This window comes from Seriola aureovittata, chromosome 21 (assembly GCF_021018895.1).
Source record: "Seriola aureovittata isolate HTS-2021-v1 ecotype China chromosome 21, ASM2101889v1, whole genome shotgun sequence".
Lineage (NCBI taxonomy): Eukaryota > Metazoa > Chordata > Actinopteri > Carangiformes > Carangidae > Seriola > Seriola aureovittata.
In genome coordinates this window covers 10506715-10527232 of record NC_079384.1, presented here as the reverse complement: position 1 = coordinate 10527232, position 20518 = coordinate 10506715, and the positions used below count along the sequence as shown (strand labels likewise).

The 20518-nt window shown below is 39.6% G+C and overlaps 1 protein-coding gene across 1 annotated transcript; it reads right to left on the bottom strand.

The window, feature by feature from the left end:
• Positions 1–1127: 1127 nt before the first annotated feature.
• On the bottom strand, positions 1128–19095 carry LOC130162878 (integrin beta-3-like). The gene is made up of 15 exons (XM_056366726.1): positions 18904–19095; positions 17808–17893; positions 16889–17093; positions 16436–16688; positions 14706–14868; positions 14287–14448; positions 14027–14122; positions 12895–12984; positions 12140–12274; positions 10304–10730; positions 6316–6538; positions 6114–6214; positions 5407–5526; positions 2908–3074; positions 1128–2182 (listed from the first exon to the last, which is right to left on the bottom strand). The coding sequence occupies exons 1-15, from the start codon at positions 18974–18976 to the stop codon at positions 2114–2116; spliced, it is 2370 nt and encodes a 789-aa protein (XP_056222701.1). The 5' UTR covers positions 18977–19095; the 3' UTR covers positions 1128–2113.
• Between the last annotated feature and the right edge of the window lie 1423 nt (positions 19096–20518).

Below are 20518 nucleotides of genomic sequence, written 5' to 3'. Positions count from 1 at the left end.
AAACAACATGGTAAAACTTTACTGTTACAGGTGAGGCTCAAACTCTTCACCCTACTCTGCTGGTTACTATCTTATGAGCGCTGCACACTGACCAGTTGGACCACTGGAGCCTGATGAGTTGCCAAGTCCAGCACTGAACAAGTAATATCATTTTTTTACAAAAATATTAGATAAGAATTTTTTACAACATAGAGAGCGTAAAAGCCAACATTTGCGTGACTTGAGGCACAAACACCTCTCCAAAATCACAAAACACCTTTTTTGCTTCACAATTTTGAATTTTTTGAAACTTCCATTAAAATGGAACTTTTAATTTCAGAGTCTGAATGGGTTAGATAACATCAGTGTTTCTGCAAATTTTGTCTTTGTTGCCCACAATTGTATATGTGTAGTATTTTCCTTTGCATTAGTTAAATGCATAAAGCCCTCACATAGCAGCATAAATGATACGGGCATCTCCAAATTAAAAGGGGTGTTGTGTGCTTTTTTGCCTGGCACAGCACCGATAACTCCATAAATGACTTAGTGACTGTGCAGGGCTTTATGTCTGCAACTCCTAGGCTTAAACCACATTCACACTGCTGCACGTGTAATTCAGCTGAGACAATTTATCTTGTATATTTGATAGTGAGTTAGATGAACTATAGTTACCACAAGGATCAGTACAGTAAACTCTACTTGCAGTTTAAGTCCAGGAGATGGAAGCAGAGGATTGCAGACAAAAAGCCCTGCACACTTCATTGACAATTTTTGGGGAGCATGTTAGCCACAAATCTAATAGTAATCATTTCAAACAAGTAATTATCATCCATCTGGGTTTTTAGTTAATTCCTGTAATGTAAACGGGTAATTTGGAATGATTAAATTTGCTAATTAGCCTGACCCACACCTTTCTGCTCATGCGTGTCATCCTGAGTAGGCCGATTGTTTAACAAATCAAACAGGCTGCAAAATGGACATCAATAAAAATGATGAGATGAGAACTTATTGAGTGTATGCATATCACTGGACACCACAGCTCTCAAGTTTTCAACTTTTAAAACAGAAACACAGCAGAAATCTGTCACTGTTTTGCCTTTACAAATATCAGTCATTTAGAATAAAGTCACAATGATAAAAGTCCCAAATTTGTAATCGTTATGGAAACAAGCTCATGTTTATTTGCCTTTGTCTTTGACATCTCAAACCTGGACACCTTTAACCTCATCGGAAAGAATGAATGAAATACAGTGTCTACATATTTTAGTAAAAACATACAATTAGTGACACCGATAACACTTATCTCTAAGAGTCTACACATGAAACTGCACCAGTTTTCAGGAAATGAAGAGTTCACCTAAAACCACATCACATCTCCAGAAGTCACTTCTGGGAATTAAAGACAGTTTATCTCGCCATAGTTCCACTGTGTACCGATAACAGGAAATCCCAACATTATGATCAGGAAATGAAGTTTGTTTTGCGTAACATTATCTGCACTTCAGTTCTTCCACTGACCTCAAACATTAGTCCACAAACATCACTTTTTTAAAATAGATTTATCCCACTTAGCCTCAGTGGTATCCAGTCATGAGAATACTTTTTGTTTTATTTGCCAAGGAAACATTTGTTAATCCACAGATCTTGCTGCCAATAGTTCTCTTTTGATAGTATTTTCCACCAAAGATTAAAAAAATAATAATGAAGACTATCAATACTGGCAAGGTCTGTGGGTTTTCCAGCTTAACTAGAACTAAAATGTAATTTTTGGATGCTTTTAGCAATATATATACAGACTATAGTCCATGTACTATGTGCACAGTGGTTGTCAATACATAGGCATATAAAATAAATACGATATACATGGCTGGATACATTGGCAAGATGAAAGTATAGGTGAACTAAACCTTTATTTTGGCCTGCACAACAAAACAGTTCTCACAAAACAATACCTCAAGTGGATGTTCATGACAAATCCCTGATAAAAATGTGTCCTCAGAATCATTTCTACATATTTACAAACACAAATAATTACTAATTATTGTCTTGTGACAGTAGAGGCCTGCACATGATTCGGTGCCTTTCCGCAAAGTCCATTATTTCATCCTTTATTCTTCATCCCTGTTCAGTAGCATCAGTCTTTTCCTCTGTACGTGATGTTTGTGAAGGTAGAGGTGGCTCCTTTGTAGAGAGGATTGTGTCCCTGTTTGTCAAATACACAAAAAGACGTGTATGTTAAGGTCAGTTTGACAGACACAAAATAAATCTTGTGGTTCAAGATTATAGGAAACTCCTAACATGTACTTTAAAAGTCCCAATGGCATCACATAATAGAAAATTTTAATTAAAATAAAAAATTTAATGCAATTCATTCCCTATACATGTCACCCATCCTACCTTGTATTTTAGTCACATATATGACCTTGAACGTGTGCCTTATGTTCTCACTCCTGTTACTCACAGCATCCTTAAACTACTGTGAATCTTTGTGGTTTCAGGCCTGTGGGATTTTTGAGGCCACAAAGAGGCCTATTACCAGTAAAGGCTGATTAGCGTTAGCTAATTTAAACCCAGCCCTTCCGTTGGCTGTCTTTTGTTCTGCTGGGAGTAACAGCATGCCATAGAAATAATAAAAAACATCTTCAGAAAACGAGAGCAATAGACTGTGTGTGTGGCCTCATGTGTGTGTGTACATGTGTTTGTGTGTACAGACACGTTTTTGTGTGTTTTAAACAGTCGAAATGAGGCACATTTCAGACACCAAGGATGGGCTGAAGTGGAACATTAATAAACTTTAAATCAAAACTTTTAAAATGTAATTATTTAGATTTCAGTCTTAGTATTAAACAAACAACACACTGGTAGTTCCCAAAGATACCAGTTCACAGAACTTTCACACACGTGCCACCTTGAACTACATTCACTAACCGTGTCCCACTTGGCACGAGCGCGTTCTTCCTCAAATTTGGCGAACTCCCGTCTGTCATGGATGGTGACCAACAGTTTCCAGATAAGCAGAGCCGCCAGGCCGAGGAACAAGATGGCTCCCGCCACTGACAGAAGCACCACCAAAATGTCTGGACCCTTTGGGCAGTCTAGGAGGAAGAGATAAAGGAATGTGAAACGGAAACACACAGAAGACGATAAACCAGAAGCCAGGCCAGAGGAAGTCTGATTTCAAAATACTGTTTCCTCTGTGTCTCGTCCTTCACTCACATGGTTGATGCTTTTGCTGCAGCTCACTCTTCTGCTAAATATGTGTACCATTGAAATGCAGAGCATCATGATATTGCCACCTGCTCCGCTGTCAGGCATAGGGGATTGAACCCAGTGGTGTGGTTCCTTCTAGCATGAATTACAATATGTGAAGTGATGCGAGAGAACAGGGGCTGGATAACAGGGATGACCAGAAGGCAATGCGACTTTAACATACCAAAGAGCAGAAATGAGGATGGGCTGAAGTGGAAAATAGCACCCTCGCACAGCCAGGCCACAAATCTCCCACCCCTCATTGTGGTCAGGCAAAAATCAACAGGAATCTGATTTGCACAGTTTCAAGAAGGCTGTACAATAGATGACTGACAGTCCTCCCTTTCACAGAGGCATTAACATCAAGACTTCCCTACACAAAACAGGGATAACACATCACTTGTTGTGCTCTCTTTGGTCATTTTCCCCACCATAAGCTGTTCTGGCAAACCACATTAACCAAATGAACCGCCAAATATGTTTCTGAATAAACCTGATGGGAGTAATAGGCCATGCACTGCTGAATCATGCTTCATTTTATATCTGCAGCTGCTGGTTTATAGTTGTTCACAAGTTTGGGAGTTTCAGGAAGAAGGCAAGTCATCATTTCAACACTCTCATTAGTTCACTGGTTTGTTTGGCCTCTAGTTTCCAGGCTTAATTGATTCTCAACACAAAACTGCGGTTTTGTTGCAAAAACTTAAATGGGTGCATTAGGCCAGCTTTGTGAGGGGAAAAAGAATGAAGGTCGAGGTTATAGATCGTCTTTTAAAGGCCCTGGAAAGCTCTCAGTCAGCATCCTACTATGAGCTATTGGGTCAACAAAAGTCGTAAAAATGTTTTATTATTTCAGATGAGAGATTTTCTTTTTCTTGTTTTCTGTGTTGTTCGTACTGGTTGCAGCACATACGTATGTGGATAGCAGCGCTTGTGTAACCTATGGGGGGAACCAGGGTGAACTTTTACAGCCAACATCAAAGCTTTACTCCTCTTCCTCTCTCCTCATTCCTACTGTCTTCCATTTCCTGTTTTAAACCGACCCTTTTGATCCTTAGAGCTGCCACCACACTGGCTTATATACAAATCATACCAGATTGGTTTTTCATTCTGCAACATTATTTATTAACTTCTAAATGAGAAATATGCTTCGTTAATTTTGAGGGGTGTCTATTTCCTGTCTCCCTCCTTTCTTTTATTTTTCCTTCATAATACAGCTTTATTCTATAGTTTCATTTCTAAAAATTTTATTTCCCTTTCTTTTGCTTACTTAGTTTTCTCTCTCTCTCTCTACCCGCTTTCCTCTGGAGGATATGTAGAGTCAGCGGGTTCTTCAAGGAGCTGGGCAGCTGTTTACGACCCTCTTTGACACGGCAGGGTGCACTGTGTTGAAGGCAAATTTTGGTGTACTTCTCTGCTACCCAGTTGTGCCTAAATTAAACACACACATTCATTAAAGGCAGACCCAGAGACAGACTTTCTCTGCGGGCACTGATGGTCATTAAAGGCTGTTTTTACCACCGAACACGCTTTCTATTTGGCCACTTAACAAGCAGATGAAGGGCGTGCAGCAGGGAAGTGACAACTTGTACTTGGGCGTAGAAAAACACACTGATTTCACAAGGTGAGGAAGCGTGGTATAATGAATATACTGTAGGTTGGTGATGCTTTGTGGTTGTATATTTTATCTTTGTTTGATTTGCCATTGTGGCTTCCTTCACCTCTTCCACATATATTATCATTAATAATTTATGTATTATAATTATCAACCATATTTACTTATTATAAAGTATCTGTCCTTAAAGCATTATTAATGGATTCATCTTTTTGGCCACTTGGGGGCAGTGGAACGACCTGTAAACAAAACACTGGACATAGTATAATTGTTTAAAATTATTACAGCTAACATGTTAGCAAAAAAACACCCAGTGGACGCAGATCAACATGAGCATTCATTTGGACTCGTGTCTCTAGCCAGTACAATAGTCGCTCCCCTTTTCACCAGTTCCACTAAAGCTGCTTCAGCTTCCCTGTAATCACCAGCCAGTAGTTGATGTTTGTTTGCTGTTTGATGCTGGGCCGGTAGTGCACTGTTGTTTTATCAGAGCTTTTTCACTGGGATAATCAAAACAGTAAAACAGTAAACTAGTGAACTAGTGAGGCTGCAGGCATCTCTCTTACCGGGCTCTTTGACGACAAACAAGATGGACTTGCCACTGGCGTCTTCATAGTACTGGAAATGCTCCACGCAATCATCCTCATCTTTGTAAGTGCAGTTCACAGCATTTGTGTCATGGAGCACTGCATTAAAAAAAAAAAAAAAATAATGAAAAGAAAAGGGTTCATCAATGAATCAAGACATGCATCTCTTTTTTTATATCTCTTTTTTCTTATTTGTGGTGAAATGGATACCTTCTTTAGAAAGCAGCGTGAACCCACAGATCGTTTGGTCTTCTTTGTATTTAAATTCTATAAAAGCTCATATTGAAATCCATGGAGCAACTTCCATAAACTTCTAATCAAATGAAAACTCAATAGATTGAGGTTTGCTGCCACAGACTTATGTGGTCTGGTATGACCAGTAGCTTATGGCGGCTAAAGTTAGCTTCTATTAGCAAACATTGGGTCGATTTTGCTATTTAACTGACATTGCTTAGTCAGTTTGCAGAGCTTCTGACTTTTCTTTTGTTGCTACTGTTACAGTATTTTTATTTTTGCATTAACCATTATGCTGTAGTTGCCACATTTTCCACTGTTCAGCAAAAGTAACAGAGGACTGCTTTAACCTGCCACAAAATGGTAACTAAATACTTTTATATTATATTATATTATATTATTATAAAATTATTGAGTTTATGGTTGGAGTTTTTGTCAGCTGAGCATCTCACCTAATTCATCCACTAGCTGGATTTCATCCTTGCAGATTCGAGAGCAGGTGTTGTCCTCAAACAGCTTGCCCCTCTTGAAGTGCTTACACTCCACACACTCCCTTCAAGTGGAAAAACGTAGGCCATCAGTTCATTTCAATTAGCTTTCTAGATATATAAATATGAAAACTCTTTGTGCAAGCTCATCTGTATGCAGACTCACTTCTTCATGGTACAGGCGTCAGGGCAGGTGGGACACTTGTCACATGTGGCCCCGTACGCCCCGGGCTGGGTGCACTCACAGGCCCCGCACACACACTGGCCCCTCCCGCTGCACAGCAGACCCAGGTTGGACATACAGGTGTCAGTACGTCTGGAGCAGTTGCAGTTCTCACCTTGCCAGTCTGGTGCACACTGGCAGAAGCCACAGTTACAGACACCGTGGCCTGGCAGGAGAGAAGGGACAGGAAAATAAAATTCAAAATGAAACAGACAACCATAACAAGTTAAATACTGAAGTTCCTATTTGGCCTCAAATGCTGTGTTAAGTAACATTTTTTCTGATTTATGCACATACAGTATTGGGTACTTGCTTGGACCAGTGCGTCACTTACATTGAGCAAAGTATTGAAAAACAGTTTTTACTTGTTTCCTCCTGATACATTTGTTATCTCCGCTGACCTTGGGATCCTGACTTGAATTTAAAATCAAGTTTTGCAGGTTTGAACTGCACCTTTTTGCACAACATGAGTATATGGTGATGAATCCACCAAACTATCAGTGGAGCTGAGGAGGTTATTAAATCAGCCAAGACATTAACATTCTCTGACAAAGCTACTTTAACACTGTTTATTGGTGTAACTTCCACTTGAGGAATCAAATAAACAACAACGGAAAAGAGGACAATGAGGCCAAGTGAAAGTCTGTGTGAGAAGGAGGGTATGATGGTAGCTGTTAAAGCGGAAAGTGAAAGGCAGTCGTGGTCAGTGGTTGACATAATTGTTATGTCAATTGTTGTGCATCAACTTAAGTTTGATATATTCAGTCTGACACATAGGGTTTCTTTGGAAATTTTGGAAACTCCGCTAGAATTTAAAATAAAGTTGTGTGGGTTCGAACAATGTTAAGGTGGTCAGCTTGGCTGTGGTTTGTTAAGGGAGCAATTGAGTAAATCCTTTGTCATACTCTCGCTGTATTTTCCTCTTGCAATGAGATGTTTTACCTTTATTTGAGGGTTCCACTTCATCTTGAGGATTCTTTACCATCAATATTCAAAAATTCATGCTGGCCTTGTTAAAGTTCAGCTAGAATTGCACAGTGCCATGTTTTCATCAAGCACTAACAGTGTGTTTACAGCCACTCCAAATGTTTTAAGTGTATTTTTTTTCAGTGGCTTTGTAACCTCTTGAATCATGACCCCTAACACTGGAAAGCAGAAGTGGTAAGTCATGTTCCTGCAACTGGTAGAGATCTAAAACCCATTTCATTGTGTGCCCGTGGTGTCTGGGGGGCTTTTATTTTTAGCTGGATGATTCAGTGCATGTGTGAGTAAATTTGTGCACATTGGTTTTGCTGTTATTCCATGTATCCATATGTGCATATGAGTGTGCATGCCAATAAAAGAGTGACACTGCAGAAAACATTGTGGCCTATCGCTGCCGAACAATGCCCAGATAAACAATGAGACAGGAAGCTGCTTGGAACAGTCTGACATGGATAAAAGATGACCCACGAACAAACTGTCATTACCACCTGACCACAGGACCTCTGGCTTTTAATTACACCATTCTGTGGGGGGAGAGGAATTGTCCCTGAACTGAATAAGGTATTTCAAGACAACAGCAGACCATGTTGTACACACAGAACATTTCTAGCACTCTCCCACTAGGCCCTTTTCTGCCCAAAAATGGGTTTATTTTTAGCCTTATTACACCACACCAGCCAATGAGTAAGCAGAGAGGTATTTTCATGTTAATATATGGGCTTTGGGGAATAGAGCAAAACATTTCTCTGAGGGGGAAGCAAGGGGGTTTTTGAATGATATACAAGATCTGACGATGTCATGAAGCACGAGGCAGAAAAGCAGTCTGCGTCAAAACTTTGCATTATGCAATTAACAATGCTCAATTAAAATATCCCCAGAGCAATCTCATTAATTGTTCATGTATTTTAACTACTATTACTTAACGAACAATGAATTGCTTCAATAATGCAGAACACTTCTGATAGACGCCTGTAACTTTAGACTCCATGATCTCTATTCTATACTTTATGCAGGCAAATGTGCCCTTTTCTTACTATTCTATCTTTGTGTCTCTTGTCTTTCTCTGACATTTGAATCCTGCCATCTCGTATCTGGGTTTGACATTTAGGGATTTTTTTTTTTTTTAGAGTTAGATGAGGAGACCAGTACCACTCTCATGTCTGTCCCTTATGGATGGAGTCAGGAGGTGATAAGCTTAGCTAGCATAAAAACTAGGAGCAGTGGGAGATCCGAACCAGCTAGCTCAGCTATTTTCAAAGTTGTTTTAGTGCGCAGATAAAACAAAGGAGAAAAAATGTGTTAATAAGTCAGCTTTTTAAGTGTTGGCAGGTGTATTTGCGATATCTGGACAAAGCCAGGCTAGCTGTTTCCCCATTGCTTCCAGCCTTTACGCTAAGCTAACTCTGTATTTGGGCTACATCCATATAGCCTACAATGTGGGCATAAGGAGAACCTCCCGATTATTCTGATTTGGGAACATTATTCCAAGATAGTTACCCCACTGCCAACTTTAGTCACAACAGATAAACTGCCTAATTTTACTATTTGCTACTTGTGTTATGCAAGAGAATCATTGCCAAATGAAAACATTGTAAATATTGCTAATTGGATTTTAAAGACACATTAACTTCCAGTGATGATGGTTTTGTGGAAGATATCGTAAGAAAGCCCTGATATCTCTGACCATGAAAAAATGGTAGACAGTATACCTCCATCTTTGTTGTGATTTCTTGCAAAGATGTAATACATGTATAACTTCTGTCAGTAGTGTAGGCAAATCAACTGCTAACAGAATAAGTGTAATGCCTATTTTACACATAAGATCTCAATAACAACCCTCAGGGTAACATCATGTGTGTTGACTTGATGACACACTGTCTCTAAAAGAGGAGGACGATCATGAGGCTCTGAGTTAAAGCTCCTAACAGTTACCAAACCTAAACTCATTCCCATTGTTTAAAAGTTTCAACCGCAACAGAGAAACTTGAGAGTTCCTCCCTCTGACTGGAGAAAGCTACTGTCTAACCTGAAAAGGCTTTTTCTTTGTGCATGAATCTTGTTGAACTCCGCCGTGCAAAAGCTTGGCTTTGCTGAACACAAACATACAACGTGAGCTCACATAGTGCACACATCACACATTGTGTTTATTGTGAATGGAGCCCATGTCCCGGGCAGAGGGGAGTGTTGTTATTGTATGTAATTCTTCCCAGATGAGGTGGGTGGCAAGTCGGTATGGTGAGGGGGACTGCCACAGGCTGCAAAGGTATTCACATTCTCTGAAACTCTGCCACAGACACACAATGTTTATGATAAGTCAACGAACCATTTTAACTTCCTTCACCTTTCAGTTTTACTCATGTTTTGTGGTGTGAGATGTGAAAATAATGTAAAAGGAACAGTTTAACATTTGTGAAATGTTCACTTTCTTTTTGAGAGTTAGATGAGAGGACTGATACCATTCTCGTTACAAACAACACCTGGTTAGCTTTGCTTAGCATAAAGACTGGTAACAGGGGGAAACATCTAGCCCTGCAGATTCGTTTTACCTTTATCTTTAACCAACTGGTGGTCAATTTCATCACAATAATAATAAATTTTAAAAAAAGTTATTTTTTTCTAATTCCTTGTTTTGTCTGTCCAAGTCCACAATACAAGAGTTTCTAATGAACAATGATTTAAAAGACAGAGAAGCAGCAAATCCTCTCATATGACAAGCCATAACCGTGAATGTTTGCCATTTTTGCTTCATAAATGACTTTGTTGAATGAAAAGTTATCAATAGAGCTGCAGCGATTAATGGATTAGTTGACTGATAGACTCTAACTTTATGCAAAAGATGCCATTTAATATCATCAATTATTGGTTAAGACCCGCTCAAGGACCTTAAGATGCTCAAGTGAAACGAATCAAGATATTTGAACCTCTTTCTCATTTTATAAGATCTTACCTGAGCAGAGCTCCCCCTTATAGCGCAGGCAGTTGAAGTCATCACACTCGCACAGCTTGCCCCAGACTTTCCCAAAGTCACTGCTGTGGCACACACACTGGCCGCACACACAGTCTCCGCGGCCGCTGCAGATGGCAGAGTGGTGCCCACTGCAGCGGTCTTGCTCTGTGGGATTATAGTCGCCCTCTGCACACTCACAGTGCGGCCCCAAGCGACCCGGGTGGCACAGGCAGATGCCACACTCGTAGGTACCGTTGCCATAGTGACATTTGGGGCTGAGGGGCTGGGCTTTAGCCTGGCACTTGCAGTCGCACTCGAAGGTGACGGTGATGGAGAGGGAGTCCTTGAAGCCCACAGGCTTAATTATGAAGGTTTTCTTCTTCTGCTTGGGGCAACCGCGAGCTCTGGCCTCCACACTGAAAGACACCTGAGTGGGAGGAAGGGGATGAAATTGTACCATGTCAAATTTTGGATGTATTTGGTTCAAACAAATACTTCTCTTGAGGAGAGAACACAAACACACACACACTGACACACACACACACACAATCACACTTTGTAAAACCGATCATGCTTCTGTATCACCCTGGACTACATTACCCAACATGTAAAAACACTTTACTTGAATGGTTCATTCCATGAACATTTAAAAGCATTTTCAGCATTACTGTATTGTACAGCATTACATTACTACATCACTGTTGGCAGAAACAGCACAGAGATGTGACACAGGGAATGCTTCCATATGTATTTTAGTCAAAGTAATTGTTCATTCAGCATTGCATCCAAATCTGGTTAATGTCCAAAAGAGGGCAGTTACTACATCTGGTGAAACACCCATATATGGAAGAAATAAGAGGAGCTGAGAGAAAGAAATGTGTGGAGGCCAAAAAATGTCACCTGGAGTGAGGAGAGAACAAGGCAAAGTGCCAAAGAAGCTGTGATAAAGAAAAAATGCAAAAGAGGGACAGACAAAGAACTCTTTAAGCAGACAATTTGCTCTAAATGGAGTTGGCAGAAGATGTATGGAAAGACATGAAAACTAAGAAAGACGAGTTCACAGACAGTGCTGAGCCACTTCTTTCCATCATGTGAAAAAGGGGAAAATCCCACAATACAAACAAAGTTGATAACAGCAATAAGGGAAATGGAAAGAGACCAAAAAGACAATGAAAAATAGTACATGGAACTAACTACCATGTTGTTTTTAGAATCAGGACATGATTGTGGCCCCTAGTCCCTTGGTATTTTTAATCCCCAGAGATAGGACAGATAGTGAAAAAGATGGCATGGGGGCTGTTAATGTTGTTTTCATGCAATACAAACTGTTACCATACATTCAGCCTATAGTGTCCTTAAAGCTCAATTTCTTAAAACAAGTGCTTCATCTGCTCACCGGCACACTATTATTGCACCTATTTTAAAACAATTAATTTGAGGAAAGTGTAAATCTAGTCATACTTGAGAAGTAATTTGATTTATCCAGTCTTGTTACAGGATGCTGACATAATGTCTTGGAAATTCATGTAACAAAGAAACTATGCTAACAAGTGGCGTTATCTCAAATTAGTTTCATAAGAAAATAATTCTTGAAGGCTGACTGTGAGAGATGTCTTGCGGAGAGTTACTATTTCAGGCTACTGACAAATATTTTCATTTTCAAGTAGATTCATTTTCTTAATAACAGAACAACATATTTGCATATTTTCATAAATTTTTTAAATGAAGCCATAATGCACTGATACTGCTATGCTGATGACTGATGTAGGATTACAGTACTGGGATAAATTTATAGATACCTCTGTTTTCTAAAGACTAAAGTCCTGCAGAACTGACCGTATCTCCTACTTTGAGCCCAGAGCAGGACTTGAGGCCAGGGATGAGCTCTCCATTCAGACAGGTGGCGTTAAAGGACAGGGACAGCTCCTCTGGGATGCCTTGGAGCTCCAGCTCCACCTTGGAACGAATTTTCTGGCAACACCAACAAAAGAAAATAGCAAAAAACACATACACATGGAAGGGTGAGTATATAGACTTGCATCACGAGGCCAAAATCACCTTAGGTTTCAAATTTCAAATTAAGAAATTACCTGACTTGGAAAACAAGTAATTTCCTACATTTTTTCTGTCATAAAAGAATAACATAAGTTATTACTACAAGCAAATTATGATAATTATATTGTAATGATTATAATGATCACTTTTAATTTCCTTCTGTAATTACATGTAGGCCAATATACACAGTGTTTATTTGGGTGTACAGACACTCAAGTGCACACATGTTTGTATGCACACCTGTGAAAACACCAAAGTTCAAGCCAGGATTGACAATAAAATCAATTTCCAGCTCCTTCACATGTTTTCTGCATAATAAACCTGAACAAAACACAAACAATGAAGCACAGCCTCATTGGGTCATTTGGTCAGCTTCAGTCTTAAACCACTGTGGAATTTCTACTGAGACTCTGGCTCGACTGCATGTATGACTCAGACAGGGCGTGTGTAAACAGACACATGTCATACCCTCAAACACTGTCTCAACTAGGGTGTGTGTCTGTGTCTGTGTGTGTGTGTGTGTGTATAACACTTACAGCATAGGCCTTCTGAATGAGCTGAATAACATTGCCCGAGTCGTTGGACAGTGTTCCTACTGTGGTACCAGGAATCAGCTCGCTGTAGTTCTACAAGATGGAAAACAGAAACAGACTGTTATCATCCGACACAGTCACAGATACTATTTGTAAAGCGTTAACAGTCATATTTGTATCATCAGTTACAAAATACATGTCTCAATACCTGCCAAACATTGTACAACCATGTGATATATACTGTATAATTTCCCTCCAAATGTGTGAAAAATGTAAAACCTGTTCATCTCACAAGATGACTAAATAAACTAATAAATATTCATTACTTTAAAGCCTTTCTTTGTGATGATACAATAAAAGTAAAAAATATAAACCTTAATAAAAAAAAATGAGTCAATAAAACTTTTACAACATATAAAATCATTTGTTCAAGATGTTATTGCATTATACAGTAATTTATAACATTAATTGATTACAGTCTTTTTTTCACTTTTTCTTATTTACCCAGTTAAAAAAAACTGTTGACAAAAAAGAACAAGTAGAAAAAGGGAAGCTGATGAAAGCCTTTGTGACACTTAAAGAATGTTGCAGTGGTTGGTTTCTATGGTTTCTCATAAATGTATGAGAAGGTTGTGAGACTCGCCCCGAAGCTTCACAGTTATATTATCACACCCTTAAAATGCTGACGTGTGACACACCCTCACTCACGATGTTCACAAATTCTTGACTTGTTTTCTTTTATGAACAAAGAAAATTGTCTAGAGCAAAAACTATATATTTAATACTTGTTTTTGTGAATACAATTAAAAGTAACAGTCTGGGGAATAAACTGAGTTTGTATGTTACTCTGTCTGAAAAGAGCATAATAATGATTAATTCTGAATTTCCATTCTTCCAATGCAGGATCCAAGAATCGCAGTTAAAAACCAGTGAGGTTTGGAGAATGTTGGCTAAATGCTACAGTATGTTCAAGATGAGATGATTACAGACTGGGATTTGTCCTCTTCTCGGTTTCAGTTTAAAAACATTAATTTATGTATTCTTGTTTTTTCAGAATTGGTCACTGCACGTTCAGTATTTTGTAAATGAAAGTCATGAAATGAAGGCTGAATGTGCGAACTGCAGAGCTCCTGACCTGGTACAGAGGAACCACAGGATTGGTGACAGCAAAGATGAGGTTGATATTGTTTTCCGACATCTTCTCTGTGATCAGAGCGAGAGATGGGTAATCCTATGGGACCAAACAGGGCGGTGTAGTTAGCACATGCACACATAAACACTGAAACGTTCTTATTCATACGTCTACAGACAATGTCTTTCATTTTCTCTGCTTCTCTCTCATACTGTGTCCACTACTGTCTGTGCATCAAACACACATTTACAGTGTACACTAACCATGGTGGTAGACATGCTGTACATATTGTCAGAGTTGAGGTGGCACTGCCCGTCGTTGGGTTGCACGATTCCTGCCAGACGACCATCCAGAGCCACATGAGTCTTTGCGTCCGAAGTGAAGATCAGAAGATGGGAAGCACCAGGACGCCAGCCGATCTGCTTCTGGTTCCCATCAAACCGCATGTGAAAGGAAGGAAAATAAAAGTAAATAATTTTTTTCATTCTAATAAGCTGGACACACATGTTAAGCAGCTGATTGATTTCAACTGTTTTTAATCTAGTTCTTCTTTTGGAAAGCCTTAAATGGTTATATCTACGCATGTGTGACAGAAGAGAAAAAGTATGTAAAATGTAAAACAGAACCAGCGTTAGGTGTGTGAAACGATGCCTATGAATGCACGTGCAGCCTGTCTCTCCACCTTGCACACAGCAGCCTGGATGATGGCATCAAAGCCTCCCTCCGGGGCATCTCGGTTCCTGGACACCATCTGCTTCTTCACTTCCTCTGTGAAGCGGCCCACTTCCTCCGTCAGAGACAGGACGTGCTTGTAGCCAAACTGGGGCAGACAGGTGGTGTTTATGCTGTCAATCAAACATCAGTTTATCAGTCGTTTAATCATTTGATCATCTGTTTAGCCTGTATACCATTGCAGAAAAAAATGTCTGACCTCCATCCTACATTTTATTACATGGAAGTTTTGAGGGGGTAAATAACCAGGTGTAAAAATAATCTACATCAGGTCAATTGGTTTTACACTGTATTTTTGTAGCTACATAATTAGACTAGTCATAGTTATCTTAAGCTATTTTCCTGTTTTGTTTAGTAGCTATTTTGGATTTTTTTTTTTTTGTGAAATTTAAATTATTTATAAAAGTACATTCAGTTAACTTTCAGGTTATTTCACAGTGTTGTGCTTCCTATTATGACATTTAGGGACAAGACTACGAGTCCAACGGTTGTGAGGCTGTACATCTGCACAAACGTAGGCTAAATGTCATAGGCAGGACGCTAACATGCTCACAATGATAACATGTTGATATTAAGCAGGTACTAGCACATTCATTACCATGGTCTCCATCTTAGCGTAGAATGTTAAGATGCTAACATTTGCAAAATAGCACTTAAAGTAAGGATTAATGGAGAAGCCATTGGTTAAGTAGTTTAAAAACCACAAAAGTAAATATAATAGTGGCAGGAAAAATCAAGAGATTACCAAAGTTAGTAGTATATATCATCTGGGAACCATGAACAAACTTTTGTTCAATGCAAATCCATTAAATGGCTGCTGAGATACTCTGAACTACACTGGTGAACTGACCGACTAACATTGCCATACTTAGCCATGCCACTACCATGGCTGCAAAAGGTTTAAAGAGAGTTAAAGAGGCTTTTTTGCTCCACCACTTAGCCCCTCTTTCTCCTTATTTTGTTCACTACTAGACCGAAATTCTCCACTTGTCTTATCTTTTATCCAAACATTCTTGGAGGCTGGAAATCTGCAGACTGTGTGTAAGCGGGAGAGTAAATGACCCCAAGGGACCTTAAACCACCAAATCCACCATGGAGTCGCCTTCAGACGGGGTTGCGGGGCAGCCTGCATTGGGATGCTGTTAGATTGCCTGCGGTTGATTCAGAGCAGCTGACCAAGCAGTAGGGAGCCACCATAAGCCTTTAACAAGTGCTGTGACGCTGCCCGCCTCCATTTGTACTGAGCAATGCTGTGTTTAAAGGTGTCCTCACTAAAATGACATCATCTGAGTCATAATGAAGCTAATTTCAACATGCAGACATAAACATCCACTGAAATCAACACCAGTTCCATTAGGAATGTAAAACAATACCCAATCTAAGAATGCAGCCACTAAAATAAACTTTCCATTACAAAGAGGTCTGGGTTCAGTTTATATACATGTGTAACAACAAGGAAACAGGTTAAGAAGACTAATTTTGACGTCCTCGTTGTCAATACCATATACAATACCAATACCAATACCATAGGTCAGCATGAAGTGCATTACTAACAGCAGGAAAATGTACATTTACATTGTTTTTCTTCAAGATGGTTGAACAGTAATAGGATAGCATGGCATCAAACAACGAGTACTTTTCAAACTTTAAGCTCTTCTGGCATTTTTTTTCTTCATTCACCTGTAGCAGGGGTTCATCACAGCCTCTTTGGGGGAGATGTACATGTAAGGTGAGAGCGGCTTGTCCACAAACGCCCCAAAGCCCATGCGGAGGTTGCTGGTGGTGCGGTTCATGGCCTCGGCCAGGCCTTTCCCCAGCGTCCTCAGGCGGAAGAGATCATCATTCATGGAGTAAGAGAGGTCCATGAGGTAGTAGAGATCCACGGGGTAGTCCTCTACCTGACGCACCTTCACTGTGAAGCGCTTAGCATCATCTGGGGAAACATGAGAGAGAAATATTGTTTGGGGTTTTTTTTATAGCTGATGTTATTATTATGTGTCTCTTCAGTCACTCAGTGGTAATACACTCGGATTTAAGCATTTGCTCAAAAGTCAGAACACAATCTCTCTTTACTTCAGTAAGTCTGAAACTCAATTTCCATCACTCATGTATTAACCAAATGCAGAAGCGGACCTGGCCTGAGGGTGATGTGGAGTTTCTGGGGCTTGATCTGTGTGACATCTTGTGTGGCCCCCGCTGCCTTGTTGCTGAGGGGCCGGTCCTCGATCACCTGCAATTTGCTGGTTGGATACTCCAGGCCCGACAGAGCACAGCCCGCCGCCACCAGGTTACTCTTCAGGTCACAGCGGGAGGAACTGGCAACTCCCTGGCCAAAGTCCTGACAGAAAAATGCATTCAGGCTTGAGATAAAAGTTTCAAGCAGCCTCCTCATTTGTTTTCAGATTTCCCATCTGTAGTAAAGCTGTGTTGGGAGAGAATATTGAACTCATTTGAAAGCTTAACTGTAATGGGGATGATAAAAGTCCAGAAATAGCACAAGAATACATTTCTAATACACAATCTCCTGGAATGAAGAAACACTCCAACATCTCTTCAACAAACTCTGGACAAATTACACCTTGATTTAAAATGAACATTCCTATCTGAACGCCCCAAATATTTCAACCAGCAGGCTACTGAACATTAAGAACCAGAGTACTCAGGCTGAAGTCAGTCTGAAAAAATGTTGCTCTTGAATGGAAGGTTGAGTTTTGCAGTATTAAATCATCACACTCATTAAAGTTAAGTGAACCAGAAAATATGACTATATCCCCATGCAGTCACAGGACATGTGTCACTATGTCATTAGCGCCAGGAATAAAATCAAAACCCAATATTGGGTAGATTTGACTTTCAAAAACGCACTGCGAAACTGCTCCTTTCATTTTCACCTGAACCTATTTCATGTTCTCAGTAAAAGCAGTAAAATAAAGACATAAAACATCTGCATGCATTCTTCTCAAGCAGATTATAGCTGACAAGGAGGTCTGTACCACCCTGCACCAGCGGAAAGCTCATTGCCTAAATGAAGTGAAGTGGAAAAGAAACCTACCTCTTGAAAGCACCACGCACAGCTCGGGTGCACAGCCAGACATTGCTTGCATGTGCTGGCTCCTCTGGAGGTGCAGACGTTTGAAGCTGGAACCAAAAGAAAAAAAAAAAATGTTCTCTCTAAAAGTACAGTGATTCTTTCTTGATAATGTTCACCTCACATGAAAGACATCTGTTTTACCAAATTGTGAAGTCTCTTATAACTGTGTGTACTTAGATTAAATGAATGGCAAAGAAGAACGAAACCAATCTAAGTTCCCAGGTGTTGGATATAAAGTGGTGGAAAGTAACTAAGTACTAAGCTTTACTCGAGTACTACAATTTTAAGCTACTTCACTTAAGAATGTCCAATCTCTACTATCTTATACTTCTACTCCACTACATTTCAGAGGGAAATACTGTACTTTTTACTTTTTTAACTTGTAGTTACTAGTTACTTTTCAAATTAATATTATTTTAAATTTAAAAAAATGCATGATGGCTTTGTAAAGCACAATACCAAACCCTCTTACATTACACATTACTTCTTTCTTTTCTATCAAATAATAATCTCATGACCCCTCAGTTATAGCTTGTGGCCCTTTGAAGGGGCCCAACCCCTAGATTGGGTATCACAATCTCCATCTGGGCCAGCTACAACTGTAAAATTCCATGTGTTCATTGATGCACTCTATCAGTGTAATTTATCAGTTTAAGTTAAGTTTGATACTTTGAGAACAATTAGCTGCTAATACTTCTGTACTTTTACTTCAATAAAGTGAATTGATACTTTTGCTGAAGTAAAGATTCTGAGTGTATATGATGAAAACTATTTATTCTCTACAAATTATTGATTATGTATTATTTCCCTGTGTTTTCTCCTCACTGTCCCAACTTTATAAATTCTTCCTCAATGCCAATTAATGAGAAAAAGCACTGACATCCTCATCCGGACCTTCTTACTTAACAAGCACTTTGAGAACATCATTTTACAAGTCTCAGCAGAGTTGAAAACCTGCCTCTAGACCTCCAAAAATGTATCATGTGTCTAACACTGAAAACATTCCTGGCTACACTGGCAAAAGCATGTAAACAGCAGAGCACAAATTACAACTTACCGCAAACTTCTGTTATTCCAGTAAAGATCAAAACACACATCCATAATTGCCGCTGCGCCGGGAGAGCACCCATCCTGGTGCGGGCTCTGTGAGGGAAGAGCCTGCCAACGAGCTCCGTGCGAGTACAAGCAGGACAATACAAGAAAAAAAAAACTTAAATCTGCAATCGACACAACTCCAAATAGAGGCAAATGTCTTGGAACCACCCCCCAACTCCACATCCATACCTCTCATTACCATACTATTAAATACAGTGGGCGGGGAAAGTGCAGCATCTTTGAGCCTGAGCTGAGTTTTACTTTTGTGACTTGCAGGTCTGAGCATCAAACATGTGACATTATTGTACTGTGCTGTACTACTGAATATAGCATAGGTCATATTCGCATATCATACAAATGTGCATATAAACACATTTTAATAAAAGAAAAACAATGTCTTTGCAAAAACTGAAATTCAGTGTACTTTCTCAGCACACTGAAAGATTGTAGGTTATTATAGTGGTTAAACACCTGCATTAAAATGCAAAGGCTTGATAGTATTATAGCCTACAAAACGGCAGTACACTTAATGTAAAGTAGGAATTCACTGTAATCAAGTTTTTATGAGTTTTGCTTTAATATACACTGCCCACTAATGGACATAACCTGTAAGGACAGATTACCAGCACACACTCCTCCTTGGACTGCACACTTTAGGTGCTGGGTGTACATGGAAGAATGTCTATTAATGACTCAAAAATGTCTTGAATGAAAAATGAAACTTGGCCTGATAATATTCTAATATTAAAACATTTCAATTGAATGGTCATGGTTGTTCTCATTAAATACACATCTGGTCTCTGCTGGTTGAATTCTGGCTAAATTCCTCCTGTTTCTTTTTGACTCAGTCTTCAGTGAACACAGACTATAATTGGCTTTAGGAGAACCAGTTAATCTTTTGAATAAATCACAGTACAAGCTTTAAAAGAGATGATGGTCTGAATCTCAGTGACTGGCCTAATTGCCAAACAATATATTGAATGTTACTAAACTCAACCAAACAGAATGCTGCTACAAATCGACCAATCAAAAATAATGGTACAAACCGACCAATTAGACGGTGGCTATACATCGGTCAATCAAAGATCCGGTTTCTCTAGTGTCTCTGGGTCAATCAGAGCAATCAGAGCACGGCTACAAATTGACCAATCAGAACGCGGCTACTAACCAACCAATCAGAACCTGGTTACTCAATAGCCAAGCTTTGCATACGTAGTTTAGCTAGATTAATCTCTAGAATAGCTTTTCTTTTGCTCAATTTATAAAGTTGAAAATACCACGACCGTTTGGTAGTTTCAAGGACTAGCGATGCTCGATTTTGTCACCATTCTGGAACAGCATTCTTTCCTCCTCTTCTCAAGTTGGCTGTGTGCTACAGGTACCACAGGGCAGCGGCATGCTGTCAGGGCAGGCTATCCTTCTTGACTCAGCTTCTACTGTTCGGAGATCAGGACTATATTGCCTTCGTCCTGCGCATGCGCAGAAATATGTAAACTTCCAGCAGTAGCAAGTAAACAGCAAATAACACTAATTTATCATCTCCGTGCAAGAAAATTTGAGAATTCTGAGTCAGAATA